The sequence below is a fragment of the Sarcophilus harrisii genome, chromosome 1 (assembly GCF_902635505.1).
Source record: "Sarcophilus harrisii chromosome 1, mSarHar1.11, whole genome shotgun sequence".
Lineage (NCBI taxonomy): Eukaryota > Metazoa > Chordata > Mammalia > Dasyuromorphia > Dasyuridae > Sarcophilus > Sarcophilus harrisii.
The window spans coordinates 171,685,149-171,712,565 of NC_045426.1; the positions used below are offsets into that span (position 1 = coordinate 171,685,149).

Below are 27,417 nucleotides of genomic sequence, written 5' to 3' on the forward strand. Positions count from 1 at the left end.
GAGTTAGCTCTTGAAGTTAGCTATCTAGATTCTTCAATACCAAGATCAAAATTTGTATGAAAATCAAGAATAATAATGAAAAGGAATGTACAATTGAAACAACTGAAAATAAATTAATAATTTAAAAAATGAGAAACAGAAAATAGAAAAAAATCAACACAAAGTATAATAATTTTATCTAGACACTTAAGCAACACACACAAATTAATTGCCATAACCAATGGCAATGGAGACTAAAAGATCATGGAGAGAGCCTTATTCAGCAAACATCTACCCTTTTTTGCCAAATAGAAAGTCGTGTTTGCTAAAGGCAACATTAGATTAGATTATAAACTTGCCTGAAGAATTTTATGAAGAAGGATGATAGTTGAGTATATACAATATTATCTCCTATTGCAAAAAAAATCTAGAATGGGTAAAACCAATTTTTAAAAAATTGATGAGATTTGCAATTAAGTGAAGTCATCCTAAGGGCATTCAAAAATGAAAATGGAAGGAAGATTACAAAGAGAAGAAAAATGGGACAGATTTGCAAAAATTATTTTTAGCAATTGTTTTCTCTATTCAAGACAGTGAAACCAACCCAATATCAGTCTTAGGAGTGCTTATAGAAGAAGAATAAATCATACAAAAGAGAATGAAGAAAGGAAAAGTTGCTGTCTTAGGCCAAGTATATAGAAAAGAGATCCATGCTGGAGGCAGTCCAGTTGTGAGGGCATTGAAGAAGCAATATACAGTACCTTAAAGAGATGTAGATAGGGGCACTAGAAAGCATTGTGGATAGAGTATCAGCCCTGATGTTAGAAGACCTGAGTTCAAATCTGACCTCAGACACGTAATACTTCCTAGCTGTGTGTCCTTGGGAAAGTCACTTAATCTCAAATGCCTCAGCAAATATAAAACAAAAAGAGGTGAAAATAGCTAAATATGTGTGTGTGTGAGTATGTATGTTTGTGTAAACCTCAGTCATTATGAATTCTGAAAATGGTCACTGAAATACCTCAATAATTACCAAGCTATATCTCTACTCTTTATATAAAATCTCTATGCACAAATTGAGAGCATTCTCAATGAGAATATATTAGTAGAGAATAAGCATATTTTAAAAGTGACATTTGAATTTAATAAGCTAAGATGTAGAATATAAGATTCCATTCTGCTTATTTTTTGATTATGAGAAAGCATTTGATTTGGTAGAATAAAACATTGCGTTATAGATTCTTTTCCAACAAGGCATCTGCAAAGTATATATGAAGATCATTCAAGATTCATTGAAACATATAATGATGAAAATAACCCTGTTCAACAACCCTTTGATTATAGATTTCAAGTGAGGAATAAAATAGGGAAGATATGTGTATACCAGTATAATGGAGAAGATCCAGGACAGAGTATAGGTAGAAGCAGCTTTTTCTTTGTATGGTGAAATCTTCCTGGTGTTCTTGTTTGCTGATGACATCATGCGGATTGCATGAAGCCTCAATTTGGTTCATTATGGACCCCTAGATTTAGAACTGGAAGGAAAAGGTTATTTACATATGAGGAAACTTTGAGGACCAAAGGCATAAATACTTTTCCAAGATTACACAAGTGATCTTGGCAAAGGTAGGATTTGACCTCAGGTCTTCAGATTCCAAAAGTAATCATATTTCCATTCAGCTATAATATGGATGAAGAATATTTGTTGTCAAGATTTCAACATGTATTTTGATGGACATACTATAGATTTTTTCATCTGTATATATATGTGTATATATAACTGTGCTGTTATGTCATATATATAGATATAGATAGATAAACATACATCTCTCTCTCTCTCTCTCTCTCTCTCTATATATATATATATATATATATATATATATATATGACATAACAGCACAGATGAACCCCTAGTTGAGGCCCAAAATTGAACAGAGAGTGGTCTGAATTGCTTTTGAGAAGTTGCAAAGCTTCTTACTGAAGTTAAAATTCTAAAAAATAAAAATTAGGAATGCCAGGCCCAGCTGTGCTGCTGAGACACTGTCTTTGGCTAGAAGAAATCAGCATATCTGGTGAAAGTAGAGGCAGTGGGGCAGGAATGCTGCTCACTGCAGGCCCTTACAGGAAGAGAGAGTTCTCAGGTTTGGGAGGAGAGCTGAAGTGAGGCCAGAGGCACCATCCTCCCACCCCCCCCATGATGAAAGGTGTTTACCTTAGTACCTCTTATTTTAAAAAATGAACCAGCAAAGAAAAACTCCACTATAGAAACTTATATTGAGAATAGGGAAGACCGGGGGGGGGGGGTCATCTTTAGAGGAGAACACTGCACAGGCTTCCTGCACAGAGATAATTTATAGGAGAACTCAAAAAAAGGAATTTAAAATCAAATGAAAGACATTGAGGAATAACTTTTAAAAATAAAAACTATCCAAGAAAAACAAGAAGCATATGAAAAAAGTTAACCAATTAGAAAAGGAGATACAGGGTCTTAAAGACAAAAATCATTCCTTGAAAATTAGAATTGGGCAAGGGGAAGTCAATGAAGGTATAAAAGACCAAGAAATAACAAAATAGAACATAAAGAATGAAAAATAGAATAGAATATGAAACATCTTATAAGAAAAACAACAGATCTAGAAAACAGATCAAGAAGGGAAAATATTAAAATAATTGGGCTATCTGAAAGCTTGTGAACAACAAAAAAGAACCTTGACACAATAATGCATGAAATACTCTAAGAAAATTGTCCTGGAAAGAACATGAAGGGAAAGTAAAAATAGAAAAAATCCACTGTTTACCAACTCAAAGAGATCCTTTATGGAAAACACATAGGAATATTATTGTCAAATTTTGAAACCCCTAGGTCAAAGAGAAAATTCTGCAAGAAACAAGAAAAATACAATTCATATATGCTGGAACTACAATTAGAATTGTACAGGATTTATCAGCAGCCACAATAAAAGAACTCAGGTCCTGGAATTGTATTTACTGACAATTAAAAGAACTAGGCCCATGGCCAAAAATATCACATCTAGCAAAATTATTCTTAATGTTGAATTTTAAAAATGGACATTCAATGAACTTACAGATTTTCAGGACTTTCAACCAGACGTCAACTCAATAGAAAATTTAGCATATTATAGTCAATATCAAAAAATTTCAAGGAACTTAACATGGACAAATTGTCTATGTTTTTACATGGAAATGTGTACCACATGTTTGAGACTGACATCACCAAAAGAAAGTTAAAAAAAAAAGATTGTGGCAGAATTGAGTAGACTATAAGAAAAATGTAAAAAGAGTAATTACATTATACAAATGAGATGCAGAGGAAGAATAGACACAGGCATTAGCTGGAAGAAGGGCTTGGAGTTCTGAAAACCTATTCACATTGGGAATGGGTTAAATAGGCAACTACCATCAACAGTATAACACCCCCAAAATATATGAAGAAATAAGAGGGAAGAGATGAACAGAGGGGGAACAAAGAGTGGGGGAAAATATAAGGAAGAAATCCATGAGCTAGGGGAGGTTAAGTAATAACAAGGCAAGTTAAGAGTATATTTATAGCAGAAGAATTATCACGGTTAGGAAAGAAGAGCCAACTCAAACTCAAAGATTCATTCTACAGTTCAAACTACATTCTATGTCAGCCATACTGATGTTTTGTTTTCCTTTTCTGTTTTTCTTTTCTATTCTGTTTTTTAAATAAAATAAAAATAAGTAATAAAATAAAATAAATTTAAAAAATAAAAGTCCTTAAAAGAAATGTTAGTTAAAAAAAAAAAACTAAAAAGGCACATCCATTATTCATTAGGTGGATGTTGTGCAGAGAATTTATAGGAAGAACTAGTTTAAGGGTCATAAGATAGACAAGTATGAATAGACTATAATCTGCATCATAGGGGAACTCCAGAGTCATTACAAATTATAAATTGGAGTATTTGAGATACAGCCTCATCACTATGTGCACCAACATTTCTGTGGGAAAATATATCTTGAGTTGTACTTTGAAATATTTTTCTTTTTTTTACCCGCTTTGTCCTTTTCCAATTCCAATAAAATTGTAGACTCCCCCTCCCTCACTTTCTTTACTGGCAGCCACAGATATGTACTACACAAGGATTTTAGCATGGAAACAGGAACAGGTGCTTCAGAGGATGAAAGGATAAAGAAGTGTCTACTACTCTTTTCATTATAAAACCAACAGGGATGTTCATTTCCTGGTTGTATGTCACTGATGAATTAAAGTATATTTAGAATCATAGAATTTGAGTTAGAAGAAACCATAGTGCTTCTTAGTGCTTAGACCTCAGGCCATCTGGCCTAAGCTATATTTGAAGGGGATCTTCACCAGACCAAAAATGAGAAAACACTACCATTTATATTAAAATTACATTTTTGTAATTTGATTCATACTATTTTGGATGCTATTCTAATACTTTCTTAAAAAAAAAGAAAAGAAAACAGGAGCAGATATCCATCTGCAGTGCAGTGGAGAGAGCACCATCCCTGAAGTTAGGAGGATCTGAGTTCAAATATGGTATCAGAAACTTAACAAGTCCTAGTTTGTGACCCTGGACAAGTCACTTAACCCCAATTGTCTCATCCAAAAAATAAAATAAAATAAATAAAAAATATAAAAAAAGAAAATTGAGTTATTTATCAGAGATATTAATAAACAGTATGTTCCAAAGGCAAGAACCAGTCCATATGAAGACTAGCAAATTTATATTTTATCAATGAGCACTTCCTCAAGCAAATTAAAAAAAAATGATTCCAGGAATGAAAACACATAATAATATTGAGTTGAAAAATAACTAAATAGAGCAATTGATAAAGTGTTGGACTTGAAGTCACTCCTGAGTCCAAATCTCTGTGACTCTGTGCAAGTCACTTAAGATTCCTCAGCCCTAGTTGTCTGATGTCTAAAATAAAAATAATAGTAGTAACTACCTCCCAGGGTTATTGTGAGGATCAAATGAGATGATATAAGTCAAGTGCTTTGGAACCTTAAAGCATTCTGTAAATGCCAACTATCATGCTTTAAATCTTAAGATTTTTGTCTTTTAATTTTTTGAAAATTCATTAATTTCTCTTTAAAAGTGAGACTTTCTCACTTACTTTCAGTTTAAATCCAACTTCTCTCTGCATTTGAGTTGTTTCAACCGACCATTGTGAAGATGAGTTGTAGATGAGTTAGTCTGCTTTTAAAATGTACATACAAACTAATGTAAATTAAACTGAAAATTTGAAATTAATAGTTATGGGAATTACTGATAGATTTGTTCAAACATCAGGCAAAATTTCCAATATGATACTTTTTATTTTTTTTTAAAATTGTAATTGATTTTTTGGAGGTGTAATGATTTTATTGCATATGTGAAAATTGATAATGAAATGCTAAAATCTTCAGGCAAGTAAAAGTATTCCAACATAGTAAAAGAGGGAGTTTAAATAAGAGAGAACATAGTCCATGTGGACTTACTAATGAGAAAAAAATGAAAAATGTGAGAATGTGTTGAATCAACAGTGATGCTAAAAAAAAAAAAAGATTTGTTAGTGGTAAAATGTTTTCATTTAAATCTGTGTTTTCAGCTTAACAAAACTGTTACTTAGATACACCATAAATCTGATTACAAAATTTGTTAGAATTAGAAGTGAAACTTGAGAAGTCATCTTGTATAATTCAGATGGGGAAACATGAACAATAGATTTTATAATGTATCTTACCCAGGGGCTCCTAGTGACAGGTAAACCCACGTCTCATTAGAACCCAGAATTCTTTGCCATATGTGACATTGCCTAGTGAATTGAGAGTAGTTTTAAAATAGTCATATTTTTTTTTTTCAAAACTGACTTGCTATGTTAATGATTTTAGGTGAGGTGAATTTCTTCTCATTGATGAGTGAAGATTATATTAAAGGACTCACATGTGACTAAGCAGGTGGTGTAGTCTCCTATTTAGTAGCTTAACAGTAAATCCTTTTATACTCAATTCTTGAAATTTTAGTAGATGGAAAATAAGAATGACTAAGGATTTTACTTAAGGATTAATTAAGCATTAATATTAACTGACATTTACATAGTACTTTGACTTTACAAAATCCTTTATTTATATGATATTGTCCTTCTAAAAGTTATGTGAGTTAAAGATTACAGGTATTATTATCTCTGTTTAACAAATGAGAAAACAGGCTGATGAAGATTAGGAGGCATACAGTTAATGTCTAAGGAAGAATCCAAATCCACTTCTCACTTATTTCAAGTTTAGTTCTCCACCTATTGCATCACCCTACCTCTAAGAACACTGTCATCATCTGATGATAATTTTGGGGACAACACGGTTTTCACACTAAAATCCAGGACAAAAAAACTCAAGTTTTTGACTAGTGTTTTATCACAGAGTGTAAGTAATGTATTTCAAGTAAGTATTGTATTTTCAGACAAATTTATCTATTAAATCACAGTGTAAGCAGTCAGTTTTTATGATACATTCTTTTGTCATTACCTAGCATGTATATGGTTTGAAGGGTTTTTGTTGATTTCTCTTTTTGTCTATGTCTCTCACTATCTGTTTGTCTGTTTCTCTCCTCCCTTTCCCCTTGTCTTTCTCATCTCTCTATCTCTGTTTTATGTCTTTGTTTCTTTCTCAGTTTTTTCTGTTCTCTGTGTGTTTGTCTCTGTTTCTTTCTCTGTGTAGCTGTCTTTCTGTGTGTGTGTGTGTGGTTGTGTGTGTCTTTCTCTGTGTCTCTCTGCCTCAGTCTGTTTGCTTATCTCTTTCTGTCTCTGTCTCTTTTTCTCTGTGTTTTTCTTTGTGACTCTCTTTGCTTCTGTGTCTGTGTCTGTATTTGTCCCTCTGTCTCTTGGATTGTAATTTCGTCAGTATGTGGAATGCTTAATATGGAAATTCCTGTCATCAATGCACATTAGCAACTCATTTAACTTATAATATTTGTAAGATTATCTCTGGCACTGAGGTGTTAAGTGACTTGCCTCTAGTCACTTAAGTGGTACACATAAGAAGTAGGACTTGGAACCCATGTGGGTACAATATATAAAAATGTATTAATCTCCAGTGTCTTATTCCTACTGTTAACAAAATTCAGAAATAAACAGTCACTAGTCTTCTAAACAAACCAGCCACAGGAGATCTCAGGATCTCATGGGGAATGAGAGTGTCTGACCAATATAATTTCCATACTTTAAAATATTTACATTTGCATGCAGCACAAATTATTGCCTTGGTTAATCAGTCAGAATACTGTTAACTCATTTAGATTTCTCTTTGGCTTTTCTCTTTAGGTTCAAAGCTTTATGCGAGGATGGTTATGTAGAAGAAAATGGAAAACTATTGTTCAGGATTATATTTGTTCTCCCCATGCTGAAAGTATGAGAAAGAGAAACCAGATTGTTTTCAACATGGTAGAGGCTGAGTCAGAATATGTACATCAGTTGTATGTTCTTGTTAACTGTTTCCTTCGCCCTTTAAGAATGGCTGCGAGCTCAAAAAAACCTCCAATTACCCATGATGATGTCAGCAGTATTTTCCTCAATAGGTAAGATTTGGGATTATTTGGTTCACTTGATTATGTGAATGCTAAAGATAACAAAACCTCAAACCCAATAGCCTATTTTAAGGCTCTGTTTTTCCCTCAGAAGTCTAGATTCTTAAATTCCCATGACCTATTATTTTCTTTATATGTTAAAAGTGAATCCTATCATCATTGCCCATTCGTTTTTCCCCTTCATCACTTTTTTATGTGACTTCTAGGTACCACAATTTAACATTCAGTTTGGTGCTTTTATTCTTGGAAGGGATTGGTCACCTCCAAATTAAGAAAGACTAATTTAAAAAAAAATTTATATACAAAAGTATATAAAACACACATGGAGCGCATGCTCATTGGAATACCTGATGCTCCCTAGGATTTCCCCAGATTTCTTGGAAGAACCTCTATTCGAGTTTATGCAATAAAGATAAAGCTAGCAGCCACAACAATCACTCAGGACCTATTGGTTTGAGAGTATTGTGTTAGACATTAAAGGAAAAATTTAAGCAAGACCTGGCATCTACCTTTGTAGTGTTGATAGTTAACAAGACTAATCCTTATTTGCCTTTTTTTTCCTGGGACTTTTTAAAAATAGAATTTCAATTTAATACCATGAAGGCTCATACTTTTCACATTTGTTTTATTTTGCTTTTTCCCCTACTCTGAGACCCAAAATCTTCTCACCAGAAATGCACCGGAGAGAAGCAAAATACACTTGCCACAGTGTTGGTTGGAGGAGTAGCTTTAAGATGGGAAAAAGAAGAATGCCAAGAATTCAGGCTCTTCGTGTTAGGGGGACTGCAATTTGGAGAATATTGGTTGAAATAATGGACCAAAGATATTGTCCAGGATACCCCACTGCTGATGCCATCAAAAGTCATACTGCTGTAGCTTTTTGTTGTCTCCAGAGATTTGTATAAATTGAATTGCCTTATTTCAAATTTGAAAGGCCAAGCTTAGTACATTGTTTAAATCCAGTCTGGACAAGGTAAATTACTGCTGAAGGTAATTTGTGAGTTAGGACATGCTTTAATACAGAACCTGATCTCTCAGTAGAGTTTTGAAGAGATATTTTCAAACTAAGAGTTTGTCTGTGCTTCTTGTTGCTTTTTAAAAATGAGTCTTTCTAACTCATCTTTGAAATTGAAGTCTTAGGTAGGTTAATTATTTGGAGTTTCCATACAATATTATCTTACTTTTAAAATTATTTTCATCCTGATGTTTAAGTAATACATTTTGAAAATAAATGTAGACAATATCTTGCTATATAACAAATGCTGTTACAAACTGAATCTCCATATAACAAAAGAATTTATCAAACTCTAGTTTTTTCTACCATATTAGTAGCAGTACCAATAATTATATTATTTCTCTATCACTTAAGCCTAGACAGTCAATAAAAGCAGTAAATCAAGACCTGATTTATAGCATTGGCTAATTTCTGAGATGTAAATGTTCAAACTAGAAATTTAATAGTTGGCTTTCAACAGTCAGTTCAAGCCGATTCCAATGCATCCCTGAGTAGTTCCATTCAACAAAAATTCTGGAAAGAGCAATAACATTACACAACAATTCAGTGTTTGTTGCAATGGGATTTGAACTGTTACAAATCAAGTCATTCACTGAAAAAGAGACATCCCAGTTTTCAAAAGGATCTATATTTTCTCTTACCAGAATCCAAACGATTCTAGAATAGTTAACTTTTTTAATCCAATGCAGTACAAACAATACTTGTTGTTGTCATTTAGTTGTATCCAACTCTTCATGACCCCATTTAAGGTTTTCTTGACAAAGATACTGGAGTTGTTTACCATTTCCTTCTCCTGCTCATTTTACAGATGAGGAAACTGAGGCAAACAGGGGAAGTAACTTGCCCAGGGAAGTAACATAGCTAGTAAGTGCCTGAAGTCAGCTTTGAATTTACAAAGAATAATCTTCCTGACTTGTGGCTCAACATTCTATCTACTTATGCGTTACCTCACTACCCTTAATGACAGGACAAATTTGTATATTTACAAAACACAAATTTGTTCTTTAGTCTTTGCTTTATTACCTTTCTATGGGCTTTGTCCCTGGAAGTACATTTTTTCATGTCTCTGAGAGACAATGCTGAGTCTATACTCTGAATTCTCTGCAGTAGGCTTTTTTTTCTTCTTCAGAGGAGATCATTCCTACTTCAGCAGGAGAAACATTTCAGATCATATATGTAGAACTTCCTTAAATAAGAAAAAAAAATGATGCTTTGTTGTTGTTGTGGATGATGTTGTTTTAAACTTTCTAGTCATTAATTGAAGTATTCTAACAATAAACAATGGGTAGATGTCTGATGCATTCCCAGTAAGAAAAGAAGAATAAAAGAACATTCTTAGCACTTCCTCCCATCACCCAGTTTTAGAAAGTCAGCTCATCATTTTCTGTTTTTGAGCCACCATTTTTAATGGAGGCTTTTGTGAATGGTAAATCACCTTTAGAATCTGTGGTGGGGAGCAATGGAGTCAGCTCAGGGCATGCCATTTTAAAAGTCCTAAGTTGCCAGTAGAATAATTTGAAAATAAACTTTCTATGGGGACTAAGCCATTTTGCAAATCATACAGTCTACCTCTTTTTATTTTTTTAAACAGTGAAACAATCATGTTCCTCCATGAAATATTTCATCAAGGATTAAAGGCAAGGATTGCTAATTGGCCTACTTTAATTTTAGGTAAGTGCTTGTTTGTGATAAAGTTTTCTTTTTACTGTATTAGTAAGATTTTTTTTTAAAAAAAGAATGTTTCTGTTCTTCTCTTAAAGTAGTACTGTGATAGCTCTTTATATAGTGGTATAATATTAACCTACATTCTCAGGGTACTGTGCTTGCAAAACTGAATAAATCTCTAGCAGGTTCAAGCAAAATAGAAAGATTGTGTTCTACAGATTGTACATCTCTTGCCTAAGGAAGAACCTGACCAAATTTAGAAAGGCTTACTGGCCCCTAGGCTGGAGGGCTGCCCACCAGGTTATTATTTCTTTTTGTTTCCACTATTCATAGCATCAGAGGTCATAGAGATAGAGAAGGAAGCTTAGACAGGTAATAAGTTGTAGAGCCAAGATATTTGAAAATTATCTGATAAACAAGTGAAGGGGGCAGAGGGATGAAGGGAATATCCCCATTGTCGAAATTACTTGAAGTATTGAAGGTTTCTTATAGAGGGGCACCTTTGTCCTTCCATTCACTTTATCAAACATTTATTCAGTATGTACAGTGCAGTACCTACTGTAACACAATGTGGTAGGCTCTAGGAATGAAAAAAAAGAAACAACTTAAATTCTACTATGAAGGACCTTACAACTTAATGGGAATGGGGGAGAGGGAAAGATACAAATAACTAATAAGAGGGGGGAATGAGGTCAGTCAGACAATAAACATGTATTCCATGTCTATATAGGAGGAGATTACTTTTGTCTGAGAGAGTTAGAAAAGGCTTTGTAAATGAGACACTTTGTAGATGAATAAAATCTGAGTTGGGTCTTGAAGGAAGGAGCATAGTAGTATAGAACAGAAAGGGGGATATTAGAGACCACCTATTCTGGTCCCCTCATTTTACAAGTGGGGTGCTGAGAACCAGAGGGGTTTAATGACATCCCTAGGGACATACAGGTGACAGGTAAATGGCAGAGACAAGATTTGAATTCAGGTCTTCTAATTTCTAATCCAAAATTCTTTTGGATTATCTTTTTTGGATTCTATTTAGAGTATACCTCCCATTTAGATTATACTTCCCCAAAGAAATGACTTTAACAAATGAGATGGTGGGGGAAATAGAGGATAGTAAGAGCAAAGGAAAGAGAAAGGAAAAGGCTAGAGAGGAATGGAATATCAGTTTGGAGCATGGTATGTGTGAAAGGGAGTAGAATATGTAGCAGGTAGGTTAAGCCAAATTGTGGAGGGCCAAATTAAGTCAACAAGAATTTATTAATCTCTTACTGTATTCCAGATTCCATTTTACATGGTGCTGGAGATTCACATATAAACCACATGAAAGGCATTCCTGCTTACAAGGAACTTAGATTTTGATGGGGAAAGATGATACATAAAAAGAAGCTTGAAAAGTGGAGAAAGTACAGAATCAAGAGTAGAAAAAGACATGTTTGGCTTAGCCAATTTCTGATCTCCTATCAAATTCCAATTTAAGGGCTATTTTATAGTATATTCTCTAGTATATATATAGTATATTAGTGTTCTCATGTATATACATGTGTGTATATATGTGTGTGTGTCTATATATACATATATATAACAGTATAGTTCTGTAGTAGCACATATATGAGGAAGCAATTTAAAGGGGGATAGATATTCAGTTAACTTTAATTTTGATTTCATTGATGAGGATATTCTGTCACTGTAGCTGCTCACAACATCCAGTTAGTCTCCTACATAGAAGAGTAAATGAGAATCCGTGTTCTTTATAAAAAGGTCAGGAACCTGAGAGTCTTGGCAGTTAGTTAATCAGTGTGATGAAAGAATTAGGACTCAAAGAATTGAAGCAAAAAGAATGTACTTAGGATTTCATGGGAATAGAGATGAATACAATGAATTATGTTCTGTGTCTCACTGCTGCTCCCCACTTTCTTTTCATGCAACAATACTAGTATTTGGGGAAGAGTGATGAGAAATATATTAATCAGAGGTAATTTTTGGTCACTTGTGCAAATCAGTTATTTGGAGGACTTCTGATAATCTCTTCAGAACATGTGTATCCAGGGGACACAAAGGTACTAAGAACACTACGGATTCTTAGTAAGTAATTTGATTGTGTAGAAGTCCCTAGCATTATACTGAACTAAAGTAGCCTTTAAAAACACAAAGTTATCTCCATATTGCAATGAGGTGTTGAAGTAGAGTTGAGTAAAGAAAATATTTAATTGATTTTGGTCCTATATCCCTTATCATATTATAAGATTTTGGGGGAATAGAGTATCTATAATATACCTGTCTGTAATATATATCCCAGACTTGTCAAGCACTGTGAATATATTTTATGGTACATTGTATAAAAATACTTGTTGACCATCATGGATAAATGTTGAGTCTTTAGAAAAAATATTGTATGTTGTCATAATTTTATAGAAATGATAATTAAATTTCTTTGGGGGAGTGGAAGCACCTCTATTAGAAGACTTAGTATTAAGAGGAAAGAAAGACAGTATAGTGGAAAGAATACTCAATTTGGATTCAGATGTTTGATCCTCCATGACCACATATGGGGTTTTCTTGGCAAGTATATTGGAATGGTTTGCCATTTTCTTCTCTAGCTCGTTTTATATATGAGGAAACTAAGACAAACAAAGTTAAGGGATTTGTCCTGCGTCACTCAGATTGTAAGTGTCTGAGGCTGGATTTGAACCTATAAAGACGGGTTTTCCTGGCTTTCTATCCACTCTGCTACTTACCCACTCTCAGTTTAAAAGAGCTGGGTTCAAATGTCAGCTCACCTACTGATTACTTGTATAATTTTGCTTCTCTGCTCCAGGCCTTCAGTTTCTTCATTGTTAAAATGAAAAAGTTTTATTAATTGATTTCAAACGTTCTTTCCAACTCCGAATCTCAAAATCCTATGATCCTATAATCTTCCATTAACTAGGCTAAACATATTTCTCTATTATTAAGCTTCTAAGTGAGATATTCTTCATTTGCAGTTTTGAACTTGCATCTTGAATGTTTTGATCATTGTATTTCAATTGGTTTCCTTTGTAATCCTATTCACTGAAAACTTATTCTTAGAAAGGGTCCATCAACTCCACTAAACTGCCAAAATATGTATAATAATGATGATGATAATAATAGCTAACATTTATATAGGACTTAAAATTTTTCAAAGCACTTTAAAAATATTATTTCATTTTATTTCCACAACCACCTTGGGAAATAGTTGCTGTTATTATCTCTATTTTACAAATAGGGAAGCTGCGCCCATGAGAGTAATTAGTAAACTATGGTGACACAGCTATTAAGTGTCTGAATTCACATTTGAACTCAGGTTTTCTTCATCTCCCACCATGATATCTAGCTGCCTTGTAATGTGCAATGATATAAAAAAAAGGATTGGAGATGTTTTCATCAAGACAGAATCTTGGCACTAAAGCCATTTATGTGATTTCTTCTCTTTTTGACCCTTCTTTCACCACTCTCCCAACCAACATTGTGTAGTGGTACTAAAAGTGTAGTCATCCTTCAAAATACTGCCATGTTCCTGGCTGCTCTTTGGGTGGAGCAACCTTTCCCTGTGGACGTTTGGAGCATTAATCTTTCTGTGCTTTGCCAAATCTGAGATGATTATTTTTCCTTAGTTGCAGTCTTATGCCCATGGTCTTACTTACATTGCCTGGATGAATGTGTCCATGGACTAGTCAATTAAATATTTGCTGAGGGTTAATTCTAAACTATCCCTGTGTCTAAAGCTTAAATAATCACAGACTTATAACTGGAAGGGACTTGGAAGAGCATCTTCCAAACTAATTATAAGCAAATTTTTAAAAAGGTGTTAAGATGTGGTTCTTGATAGGGCAACTAGATGCTAAAATGGATAGAATACTTTCCCTGGAGTCCAGAGGACCTGAGTTCAAATCCAAACTCAAACAATTTAACACTTCCAAGCTATGTGACCTCTGGGCAAGTCACTTAACATTCCCTCCTCCCAAGATATGGTCCTTGACTCTAAAAAGTTAATATTGTTGAAGAAGTTTTTGCTAATCTGACACTTACTGATTCTTTTTAGCTGATCTATTTGATATTCTACTACCGATGCTTAATATTTATCAAGAATTTGTTCGCAATCATCAGTACAGTCTTCAAGTGCTAGCCAATTGTAAGCAAAACAGAGATTTTGACAAACTCTTGAAACAGTATGAAGCTAACCCTGCCTGTGAGGGGAGAATGCTGGAAACTTTTCTGACCTATCCTATGTTTCAGGTAAGTTATTTAGGAGATTTTAAAAATAACTCACTGAGTTTAGCAAAAACAAAGTAAAGATGGTTTCCCATGGTTATTAAATGTACAAGGTCAGACAAACTAGTTGGTGCTAGAATTCAGAATACAGAATTCTAACCTTCAGAAAACTTAAATATATAAAATAATGTAGTAACAATAGTGAACATTTACATGTACTTTGTTTTACAGTGTGTTTTATATATATTAACTCATTTGATAATTGAGTGATGTTTGTGATGTGGATGTATTCTCTTTCTCAGGAAGAAGCCTATCTGGTTATTATCAGATATATCAATTCTTAGACTATCCTATTTGTATAGAGTGATTATGAGGAAGGAACTGTTCGACTTTCATTGTTCATCCCCTCACCTCTGGGTATCTTTAAATAACTTTTTGGGATACTGAGTAGCATATCTTTAGACAGGTCTGGGACTTGCCAGATATTCCATTTGATTCCTCATTGATCCCTGCTCATCTCTGAGCAGTTTCTCTCTTCCTTGATCTCTTCCTCTGAGTTACACTTTTATTACCCTGATTTCCCTTTATTTCTCCTATAAATGATCTGCCTATGATAAAGATCTGTGCTAAGTTCTTTTTAGGACTAAGCCCACAATGAGGAACTCTTTCTCTCCCTCATAGTGCCTTTCTTCTGATACCTTTTTTCTTACTTTAGCTAACTCTGGTTAGTCTGCTAAACTGCTCTATAGATTTAACCTGCCAGTCAATGGCTTATTCCCATTTCTTGGAGTATTTCCTTTCTCCTAGTTAATCATGAGTTCCCCTGGGAAACTTGTCTTTTCTTTGCTAACTATATGATCTCCTAACTTTATTTCATATTTTCCACTCTTATTTTTTTTACCTCTTATTTTTGTTGGTAACTTTTCCCCCTGAATAGAACTTCCTTTTGGCAAAGGCAATGGAATGACCATTGTGAATTTGTCACATGTTTATTTTGAACTAGGAATTGCTATCCTAACATCATCATTTACATTGTAAGATTTTTACTTTTTCTAAGATTAACCAGACTTTCTTTAAATAACTCACCTTAATATAATTTTAAAATGTCATTCATTTCACAGAAATTATATTTTATGCAAATTGGAATGAATTATGATATATATGTGAATACATACTTACACCCAGATATCAGTTATGTAAAATAGAGTATATCTAACTAGGGAAATAGTTAGATTTCCTATCTATTTAGGATAGGAGATCCTAGAGATTGTGTCAAGCATTGGGACAGTATTTTTAAACTCTTATTTGCTCTTTCCAAGAGACTTGATTTACTTTGCATGATCTCTGGAGAAGTAATGTGAGGTCTGAGAAAAGCAGTATAAAAGTGATCCTAGAAGCCAAAGATGACCCCTGAATAATCCTCATGATTCTTTGCAGTTGATGATAACTGATAACTCTGTGCCCCTAAGATCTAGCTTTTACAGGCACTGTCTACAGCTGAAGGATCAGTTACTGCTGAGCACAGTGACCTCGGGCACTAAGGCCTATTATAGCTCCTGCCCTTGTGTCTAGAATTCAACTCGCAGACACTCTCTGCTACATTTTGAGAAGACTGAAATATGACTTGGATTTCCTAGCCTTTTGATGAGTGTTATTGATCTCCATCTTGTAGAAGGGCAATGAGCTTTCTCACTGTGATATTTGTGATTGCTTTGGGCCTGGTTGTCATGTGACAAAACAATTTCATGAATTGCCTATACTATGGTAACTGCAGTGCCAGCTGTTTGATCATCTCCAAAAAGTAGCCATCTCCTATGTTGATGAATGGTTTTGTAGTTTCAGAAAGAAACAATGATTTAGATCCTTATTATTTCCCTTAAAGCATAATGCTTCAGTCTTTGCTGGAACCTTGGAGAAGCTTAGAGCACAGTTTCCTACCCCAGAGGCTGTGTGCACTGGAAATCAAATGAATGCACTTGAAAACCTCTTCATGAAATTTTGTTATAATGGTGGCTTCCCCCACCTCCCCTCTCTTTTCTTGACCTGAAGTTTTAAAACTCTGCCTTTGTTGGAAAAGTAAAACAATTCAAGTTAACATTATAATTTTGTATGCTCCAAGGATTTAGAATAAAATAAACTTTATAATCAAAACACTGTTTATATTTATCAAAGTTGGTAATTATAGGTCTAATTTCATTTGGGACATATGTTGGTAAGAAAAAAAAAGCAATAACCCACATTTGGATATAAATGGCAATCCCCCAAACTTTTAAGATATTGTGTATCATAAATTTGAAAACCTATCCTTGAAGAAATATCAAGGTGTAAGAAATTTTATTGGAATTTTCCAAAATTAAAACTAACAGTGTTAGGATTTCCTAATAGAACAAAGCTTTGTATATTTATGTAATTATTTTGCAGTTTATATGAGATTCCATTTGAGCCTTTAGCAATTTAATTTAGGTAATAATGAAATCCTTCTGTCTGTACAGATCTCTCTGTATAATAAGAATGTATAAAGGCAGAGTTCTGAAAAATGAAGGGAATACCTCATAATTGGGTCTAATTGTCATCCCCACTGGCTATCTAGCTGTATTTAACAAATGCAAGAGAAATCAATCTCTTCTAGTGTATTGCTTTCATATATCTTTGCAGGTTGGTGAAGATAGCTGCTTTTGAGCCAACAGGAAATTAGTAAGAAGGAATGATTTTAGGATAGCTAGGTAGCACAATAGATAGAGCCCTGGCCCAGCAGTCAGAAGGACCTGAATTCATATCCTACTTCAGACACAAATTGTGTGACCCCTGGATAATTAACTTAACCATAATTGCCTGCTCTCACACCTCCTCCCCCCCCAAAAAGGATAATGAACTCAATGTATTGAATTCAGGAAATTAAATGAAACTTATTGGATGTTGTTCTTGGCCAGAAGTTTCTTCCTATTAGCAACAAACTTAGGCATTTTGACTGACCCAAAGTAATCCCCAGATAGCATACTTGAGATCTGTGTACTATTCCTAGATCTACTTTCTGCCCACTATGGTTGTGTGACTTTTCATGGGTCACTTAAACAACATGAGGAAATGTGATGAGATGGCCTCTAAAATCCTTTGAACTCTAAATGCCGTAATTTTTTGGCTTTTTTGATGACCAGAATGGTTCTAAGAGATTAGGTCAACATTTTATTGGCCAAGGCCAGAATTAGCCTAGAATTCTCTATTAGTGATCTTCAAATTTTTTTTGGATTCACATACTCCTATTAGTAAAAAATGTTTGCACATGAATTTCAAATACGTAAATTTTTACTAATTTCTAAGTATGTGCATAATCTTTTGTACAACTTTGTATAATTAAAAAATAATCACACCAAATGAAAAACTTTTTAAAAATAGAAAAAATTACATTATATTTGTTCATAGAGTCAATATGGAAGCAGTGGAGGTGATAGAGTAGGGAAGTGACATAGTCAGGAAAATCACTTCGGCAGTTGTGTAGATAATGAATTGAAAAGAGGAGAGATTTGAGACCAAATAGTGGTCTAGATAAAAGCTAACAATAGCCTGAACTTCAGGAGTGACTGTGAACAGAGAGAAGGAAGGATTTATGAGAGATGTATGGAATATAAGTCCACTTAGGGAAAATCAACTAGAAGCAACATAGAGTGGTCCACTACAGAGAAATGTCATCTGACTCACTTTCATTCCCATCTTTCCAGAGAATCAGGTCTCCCGTATGAATAGAAAGGGCCAGCAGAACAAAATGCAGACAGGAAGTTCTATTCCTTTCTATTTGTCTGTTGGCCATAGTCAGAATGGATGGGGGACTAGTATACTCATATCTATTGATCACATCTGCTTCTTTGCTGATTTTGAATCATAACTCATACATTTAGAGCTGGAAGAAGCTGGAAGATTTAGACCTTGAAAGATCATCCAGTCTAGCCCTTCTAACTTACAGATGAGAATGCTTGCATCCTAGAAAGGTGAGATTGTTTAGCCAAGTTTATACAACTGTCCTAAGAACTTTGCTGATTTCTAATACTTAATATAGTAGCACTCCTACACCAATGTCCCAGAATTGTTAGAAGATTAAAATGAGAAGATAAATATGCATTATATAATGTTTTGCAAGATGAACTCTATAAATGTGGGAAATTACCATAAACAGACTCTTTTCATCCCCAAACCAGTTCATAGCAAGTTCACTTGGAGCTGATGTATCAGGGGCAGTATGTTTGGCCAATTCCCCAGAGAACAGCAACCCTAAAGCTATTTGGATCTTCCAGGATGTCAGGGTGGGCAGTCTGAGTATAGGGCCATCAAGGCTGCCTCCTGGCAAGACTTTTGAATACATCATTCATCAGCAAATTCATGATGCCCATGGCCTTCGAAGAAATGCCAGCATCTAGGTGCACTTGTTTCAACATCAGGTACATATATAAGTGTACACACACACACACACACACACACACACACATTCACACCCAGAGTAAGTCAACTTGTAGGGCCCTTTATGCTTGGAATTTCTGTCCCCTGGGGGTTGGCCCCAGATCTACAGCCTCAGACCTCATCTTTGAGTAGTAAAATCATGTGATATATCTTATACTATACATATATATTATATATACATGTGAGGTAAATGTGAACCAGATGATGAATCCAAATTATGTAGATCAACTGAAGAATCTGGGACTATTTTGCTCTAGATAAGAAAAGACTTGGGTCAGAAAGGATCATTGGTTTCAAATATTTAAGTATTTGTCATTGAAAGCAGGGGCAGTCTTGTTCTTTTTTATTGACAGAGGACAGAATTAGGAACTATAGGTAGAATTTTTTTTGGGAAATCTAAGAGATATAACAGGCCCCAGAAGCCCTTCATTTCAGAGACCATTTAGCCCAACCTGGACTAAAGAGTCTCCTCTACACTATCACCAAGAAGTGGTTATCTACTCTCTGAAGATCCTCAATGAGGGAATTTTTTTTAATAATACTTCACATTTTATAGCACATCAAGGTTTGCAAAGCACTTTGCATAACATTATCCCATTTGATTCTTACTCAAATCCTGGGAAGTAAGTACTACCTGTTACTGTGGATAACAAAATATTATCCTAAATTTTTGTCCTTTTACTACTTTTGGAGAATAGAAAAGAAAAAAAATCACTTATTGAGAGAGAACTTCATGTACACTCACACTTTGTACATTCCTTTTTATTCACTGTAGAAGAACAGCCTTGTTGGAATGACTGATACTGGCATATATTCTGCAGTTGAAAGACATTTTGAATCCCTTATTAATTTTATTAATTATAATGTATTTTTGTCACCTTCTCCCCTCTTCCACATACATTTCTTACCTCTTTGAGTACTGCTGATGATATAAGGGGTAAGGAAGGTGAGAAATGTGCTTAACACAAATCAGCTTTTTTCTGTGTAAAAGAGTCAATGGAGAACCAATGGAGAAACATTCTATAACTCTCTTGCTTGGAGCATAAATTAAATAAAGTCTTTACTATCCTTTTACCTACTATTTATTAATTTGTGAAGGACTGAAAGGAGCAGCTAGGTAGTGCAGTGGATAGAGCACTGACTCTGGAATCAGAAAGACGACTTCAAATGTGGTCTCAGATACTTATTAGCTGTATAACCCTGGGTAAATCACTTAATCCTGTTTGCCTCAGTTTTCTCATCTGTAGAATGATTTGGAGAAGAAAATGACAAACCACTATGATATTTCTACCAGCAAAATCTTAAATGGCAACATGAAGAATCAGACATGATTGAAATGAATGAACAATAAAAATGAAAGGACCGAAAGTAAATGTAGTTGAATGTGGACACAGTGTGGTAGAAAATGATACTAGATTTTAAGTTAGAGACTCAGGTTCAAAATTCCAGTTCTATATTTGTAGAATATAGTTAGAATAACATCATGTAAACCTTCATGTCATGAATTACTATATTGGCAGGAAGAATTTGGTAAACAAGAGAATGTAGTCAGCAGCATTTATGAATTTTAACAATTTGGCTAATACTTTTTCAGGTAGTTGCACGCAAAAATGGTTTGAATATTCACACTCTAAAAGTTATTCAAAGTATGGTCATTCTTCAGTGGGCATTTTTGAGGAATGCTCAAATCTCTTTTTAAATCATCAGTGTAGAATACCATCTCTGTAAGGGCAGTAAAGTGACAGCTGTTTTGGTCAGCCATAATTAAAAGCTGAACTGTGATTGCCTCAGATACGCTCCTTAGCCTGTCTGAATCAATTTGGAATAAAACTTTTCTGCAGGGGCTGATGATTTAGCTTGGAATTTGGAATTTGTCCAGAAACTCTTCTTATGTTGTAGCATCCTTTTCCTGAGCTTGCTTTTTTGCAGTTTTTGTTGCTTGTTATTACTTCTGTTGGAGAGTTACAAACAGGAAGAAGGTGAATTATTTGTCCATCAGTTGGGATCCTAAAGAGCAGCTGTATCATAAAAGACTTAATTAATGGAGTAGGATGTTGATATATTGGCTAAAATTAGATTTGTGGATTAATAGAACATTTGAGTTTATTGCAGCCTATCCCTACTCCCTTTATTGTGACTAATTGTCATTTATCACCATCTTTGTTTTTCATGGAGGAAAAATTTTGATTAAAGCTTATATTGTCCAGAAGACAGATCCTGTGCTGCCAAGTAGGTATCATTCAGAATGTGCTATGGTTGGTCTACCTCACTGCTTAGAACACCCTGGACAAGGTTATGGTTTCATTTCCTTATGATATTCAATTTGTTTTGCTGTGCTCCTTAGCCACAGACTACACTGGCCAGCCATCCTCACAAATTCATGCCATTGGTGAGATACTGTGAATGGTCAATACAAATATTACACTATGGCTTTGGGGAATAACCTTTTATTCCTTTTTCTAACATCATTAAAAGTGTTCAAACACAGGCTCTTCCAGGTGTCCTGTGGTGGTGTCATTTTCTCTCTGAGATGCATAGGGTCTCTTAAATTTTCCATATGAGGCAGCAGTAGCTAAACAGGGTTGTAGATGAAAAAAGATTTGGGATAAAGTATATACTTTTATTTGTATCTTTTATCCCTTAGTTAATTGTTCATTCTTATATCTTACTGTCTAAGGATTTTACTCCAAACTTGTACCTATTTCCTGGCACAAAGCTGAAAGAGATTTCCTTTGTACCACTTTGTACTTAACCTTTTCCCTAATCATCTACAGAAAAACTTACAAAGGTATAACATAAAAAAATGATACCCACAACTTTTTTTTAAAGTTTCTCTAGTCCAGAATAAGTATGAATATGTGGAACTATTGTCAATTAGCTCAGCTGTTCTGGCTTCTGTAATTTTGAAACGTGTGGTATAGGTTCCACATTGGACTTGAAGTCCTAGGTTCATGTACTACCTTCAGCATTGCTGTTATGGTATTTCAGTAGCATCCAACTCTGATTCCATTTTGGGGTTTTGTATGCAAAGTTACTGTAGTGGTTTGCCATTTCCTTCTCCAATTCACTTTACAAATGAGGAAACTGAGGCAAATTTTTGGGGAGTAGAGAAAAAAATCATAAGCCCAAGGTCATAAGCTAGTAAATTTGTTTAAAGACAGATTTGAACCATGAAGAGGAGTTTTTCTGATTCCAAGCCCAGTGCTTTATCCACTATACCACCTAGCTGGCCCTACTACCTTCAGTACTTGTCAGCTTTATAGGCAAGTCACTTAACTTCTGTAAATTTCATTTTCCTTATCTGTAAAATGGGAATTATGACATCTCTATTATCTATTATCTCATAGGGCTGTTGTGAAGATCAAATTGAGATGCCATAGGATATTATTGTTAAGTTGTTAAAGTGAATGCTTTGGTTACTGTCAGTTATTAAATTGTGAAAGCTGGATACCCTTTTATGCTGAGAGTTAGACTATGTATGTGGAAGTGTCAGGGTATCAGATTCTGTTAGGCTAGAGGCCTTTTCTTGAGAACCAGCTGTTGCTGAGTTGCCAATGCTATTTATTATATAAGCAGATAAATCCACCTAGATTAACAGCCTCAATGTTGCCATGATTTAATGATAGCCATATCAGTTTCACTGGAAAAAATTTTTGGAAGTCCTTTTCTTCCTCAAAGAAATACTTTAAAAGAAGCTATCAATTATTCCTTCTATCACATTGCCTTTTTCATTTAAGATTGGCTTCCTGTATATTCTTTGTGAAATGCTAAGAATATGAGGATTGAAGCACTGTGATTTTTAAAGAATTTTTTAAGGAAATGTTTTATTGTTAGCTATAGAGAATTGACAAAGAACTGAATTCAAAAGTATAGAAAATGGAATACCCTGATATTAGTTCCCTTAACTAGTGCTAACATTATTCTTTGTTTGAAGATACCCCGGTATATTATAACACTCCATGAACTTCTTGCTCATACTCCTCATGAACATGTGGAAAGGAAGAGTCTGGAATTTGCAAAATCAAAACTAGAAGAACTCTCAAGGTATGTTGGAAACTTTGCCCCTAGGATTTGACTTGGCAGAATAGTCAGGTAAATGGTGTAGGTTACAAAAAAAAGCTTCCACATTATAGATTTGGGAATTGACAGGGGTGACTCTGTATAGTATCTTTTTTATAAGGAAGCCTAATATAACCACATATCCAAGTTGGAAATATAATGAAGGAGATTTGGGATATAATGTGTACCCCTCTTTGTATATTTTGTCTGTTAGTTCATTTCCCCATCTAATTATCTATGGATATTACCAACAATTCACTAATCACTTATTTAATAAAGATGTATTTAATAAAAATGCCTTCATTGGATTATGTTTATACACACACTTGTGTTTTTAAGATGTTCAAGAGATGCATAAGTTGCCTTCTCATTAACATTAATTTTACACAAAGAAAAACATTAATAATGGTATTCTTCATTGAAATAAAAAATTGTGATGTGAATTTTTCATGATTGAGATTCGATGCATTTTTGGGGATAACCTTGGAGCTGTTCCTATTACAGTTTTAGTTGTATTTATTGTATTCTTCAAACACATCATCTGCTATAATATATGATGCCACATTCCATAAGAATTCAGGGATGTACTGCTAAAATACAATGTTATTTGAGCGGTAAAATCCTCTTAACGAGTGCAGAGTCTTCTTACTTTTCATTTCTTGGTCACTTATTGGTATCTATGGTGGTTTTAAAGCTCAAAAGCTTCTTTTGCATTCCAAGTACTGGTGTTTTCTGTGCTACTAGGATAATTCCTATAAAAATAAGATTATTTCTATGAAATATTTGTAAAAATATTTTCATTATATGCAGAGTCCCCATTTATTACTTGAAATAATCACAGCCTTGTTTTGTTTGGGCTTTTGGTATTTACAATCTCTAAAGAGCAGGTTGGTACCAACCCATCCTAAGTTTTTCAGAGGTTCAAAGCAGGGAAGGCTGGCTATATTTTTTTCCTTTCCTTTTTTTGACTTATTGGTAGAAAATGCAACAATGAAACATTTCTGTTTACATTGTATCTGACAGGATTATGCATGATGAAGTGAGTGATACCGAGAACATCCGGAAAAACCTTGCCATAGAAAGAATGATAGTGGAAGGCTGTGATATATTGTTAGACACCAGCCAGACTTTTATTCGACAAGGTAAGCCTTTGCATAGTCGTGATAGACACAACTATAACATTATACTTGGCAGCTCCAGAAACAGGGCATTTGGGGAAACACCTAATGCTATAAAGCCGATGCTGTTCACCTAGGACAAGTAATGTATAACAAATTGTCCCCCTTTAGCAGGTGGGTTTTGGGCTATGGCTGAGGCCCACCCTTGTGCTATTTCTTTTCAGGGGCCATGAAAAACAGCAACACAATAATAGTAAAGCATGAATGGGCCAGTAAATTGCATTCTGACTGGACTATCATCCTCAATGGACCAGATATTATCTACAGCTCCACGGAAAACAGGTCTGTCTGGCCAATTGATGTTGCAGTGTCAGGCGATGGTGACATCCAAGCAAAGACACAAGAGAAACTCGAACTACTCAAAGCTCTCTCACAAAGCAGTGGAGAAAATGTGCGGAGCGAAAACAGCTGCCTGTTGTTCCCATTTTTCATCAGCACTTCAGGAACGGCCCCACACAATATAATTTGATTCCACTTGGTAACTTTGGCTGCCAGGTGAAATGACATGTCATGGCTGACATCAGCTGGAACAAATGTTGGCAGCTCTTGGGTAATGGTAAATTTAACACTGCCTTCCTGTTTGTGCCATATGTTTTTGGGGGCACCTCCTGGTAAATGAAGCTGCGAACTGAGAAGAGCAAAGGGAGAAAGAAATGGTGTATTTTATGCCAAAGGTTGTGGAGAAGAACCATTATGTTGCTAGTCCCTATTCATAACTGTTCTTCAGCTCATAAAAGATAAATGTGGATGGTATCTTCAGTGGTCCCTAAAAGATGCTTTGGGGAGTTTAGGGATTCTGCTGGGAATGCCCTAGAAGCTGTAGGATCCTCTGCCACTATATTTGAGAGGTATACATACAGCGTTCATAAATTGGCCAGAGGTATAATCCTTGCATCACAAGTAATGGAAGGAATTCTACTAATGATGTGGCTAATTTGTTTGAGGAAATTGGTATAAAAACGGTTTTGCCAAAATGCTCTTAGTAAAAGGAATTATTATCACTGTGTCTTTACCTTATCTAATGAGATACATCAATTACACTGTGCACATTAGTGGGAAAATTTAACGCATGCCATTCTGTTTTCTGTGTAAACAAGGGCAGAAAACTCAAATTATGTTAAGAAAACTTGGAAAAATTCTTTGTCTAAAAATTTGCTTTCTTATACTGACTTCATGCTCTCTAACATTATTTAAATATAGTGGAATATAAAGTGAGTTTAGTAAATTTAATTTACTTTGGCCTTATAATGGACTTTTTTTTTTGCCTCTTATTGGCCTTATAATGAATTGATGTGGCCTTGTCATACATGTACTTATGAATGCTATAATGTCTCAGTGGTCATTGGAAATATTGATGAACATTGATCTGAAGTACCCAAAAAAAAAAAAACTTGAGAAAAGGACAAAGAAGCTTCTGGAGTTAATTTATTTTTTTTTTCAGAATCAAATTGATTTTGGAAGGACTTGCATGAAAAAAGTATTGTTATTAAAATATTTTATGAACATTTATTATATTCTTGCCATACAGATTTTCTGTCTCACTTTGAAAATGTTATTGTAAAGGGTATTGGAAAATATTGGAAGGGTAAATATGTTGAACAGGTTGCCTTCTTTTTATGTCTGGGAGAAATCTCTTCATGAATAGCAGCCCTCTTTGATTAATAGCTTTATGATATTGATGCAATTTTGTGAGCTGCAAGTGTGGCCCATCTTTGTTCTTAATAATTCTGCTTCTGTCATTATCGTATTTAGAGATCACAAGTGTTCTTAAAATGATTTGCCTTTCAATAGAATTTTCTTTGTGTTCTTGTTTTGTTTCTGATGGCATGTTTAGGAATGGTTTAATAAACGGTTAAAAAAACTTAAAATGAATATTAGCCTGGTCAATGACAATGTGAAAATAATGGTACTAGTAACCTTATTTTGATTTGGTTACCTTCTTGATGAACACTTTCTTAAGTAATCATTATGACTTTAAAGATATCTGCTACTGAGTTGTAACTGAAATATTAAAAGATATAATATACTCCATTAAACATTACACATCTTTTTTCTCCAAACATCTGGCATAATTTTAATAGGTCTCACTTTGGGGCAGGATAAGACGTGATTGTTTTTTTTTTTTTTAATAAAAATGAAGTTTATTTGGGGGTTTGGGGAACTAACTAGTCCATTTCTGATGTGGTCATCCTGTGATAGTTATTTATGTACATACACTAAAAAGTTATACAGCAATTAAGTATGTTTAAATTCTGGCAATGATCTATGCTAATTAAAATACAATTCCCCTTTTCCATTCATTTAACTTAATTCTTAATCATTTATTTGATTAATATTTCATTTTTTTAAAATGTGAAAAAAATTTAAAAAAAATGTGAATAATTTTAAAATAGAGCAACCCTGAAGGGAAAAGAAAAGAGTATATATGAATATTTTTTTCTTTAAAAAACAAACTTCCCCCTTTTTCCCACCCCATGTATCTTATTATTAAAATATATATAAAATGGAATCTTTAAAAAATAAATCTGTAAATTTTTGAAAATATCTTTATCTTCTGTTAAATATAGGATTATCCCTAAAATTATAATCCATATTGTATAGCCTCATAGGTATATGTAAAATGTTTTTTAAAAGATAAAAGTACCTGAGATAAATATGTGGCATAGCAAAAAAAATTTGGGGGGACACTGTATATTGAAGAAAAAACAAGAATGCTGGATTATCATTTAATTTACCATCACTGCTATTAATGGTACCTTAGCATCTAGTAAAAGTTAATACTCATCCCAAGTGATAATTTAATATACTAGAAATACAATTTTCTGTTTTGTGGATTGTTTTCAATATAGTCAGTTTGCTACCATCCTAATTCAGATTGACCAAACTTACTGAATACAATCTACAATGAAAATAGATCACAATCCATGTGTTTTATATGACTCTTGTTCATGTCTTTATAGAACATTTTCACAGGATCTTCACCCAATGTGCTAAGGTTTCTTCTCATGTTCTCTGGACCTTATTATTTTGAAAAAGTCAAAATAATGTTTATTTAGGATCATTTCACCCCAATCATAAATTTTTGGTGGTTTCATATTATCTACACGATAAGTTAAATTTTTCTTAGCTTTGCATCCAGTGCCTTCCAAAGCCTGACTATTTTTACCTCATTCTTCTACTAGGATTGCACACTATTCTTAATGTACCCTGTTCCCTGATAGAAGCTCATTGTTTCTGTCTGCATTCACAGGCTAATGGACTTTCCCCTCCACAC

At 34.2% G+C, this 27,417-nt stretch overlaps 1 protein-coding gene across 5 annotated transcripts in view; it reads left to right on the top strand.

Moving 5' to 3' along the window:
• Nucleotides 1-27,417, top strand: part of RASGRF2 (Ras protein specific guanine nucleotide releasing factor 2) — a 310,740-nt gene that overhangs the window by 107,132 nt on the left and 176,191 nt on the right. For all 5 annotated transcript variants that reach the window (XM_012541399.2, XM_003759876.2, XM_031967027.1 and 2 more), the window contains 5 exons: nucleotides 7,285-7,538; nucleotides 10,154-10,233; nucleotides 14,288-14,481; nucleotides 22,841-22,950; nucleotides 23,989-24,107. In XM_012541399.2, coding sequence (XP_012396853.2) covers nucleotides 7,285-7,538; nucleotides 10,154-10,233; nucleotides 14,288-14,481; nucleotides 22,841-22,950; nucleotides 23,989-24,107 — 757 coding nt within the window. The remainder of the gene's footprint in view (nucleotides 1-7,284; nucleotides 7,539-10,153; nucleotides 10,234-14,287; nucleotides 14,482-22,840; nucleotides 22,951-23,988; nucleotides 24,108-27,417) is intronic.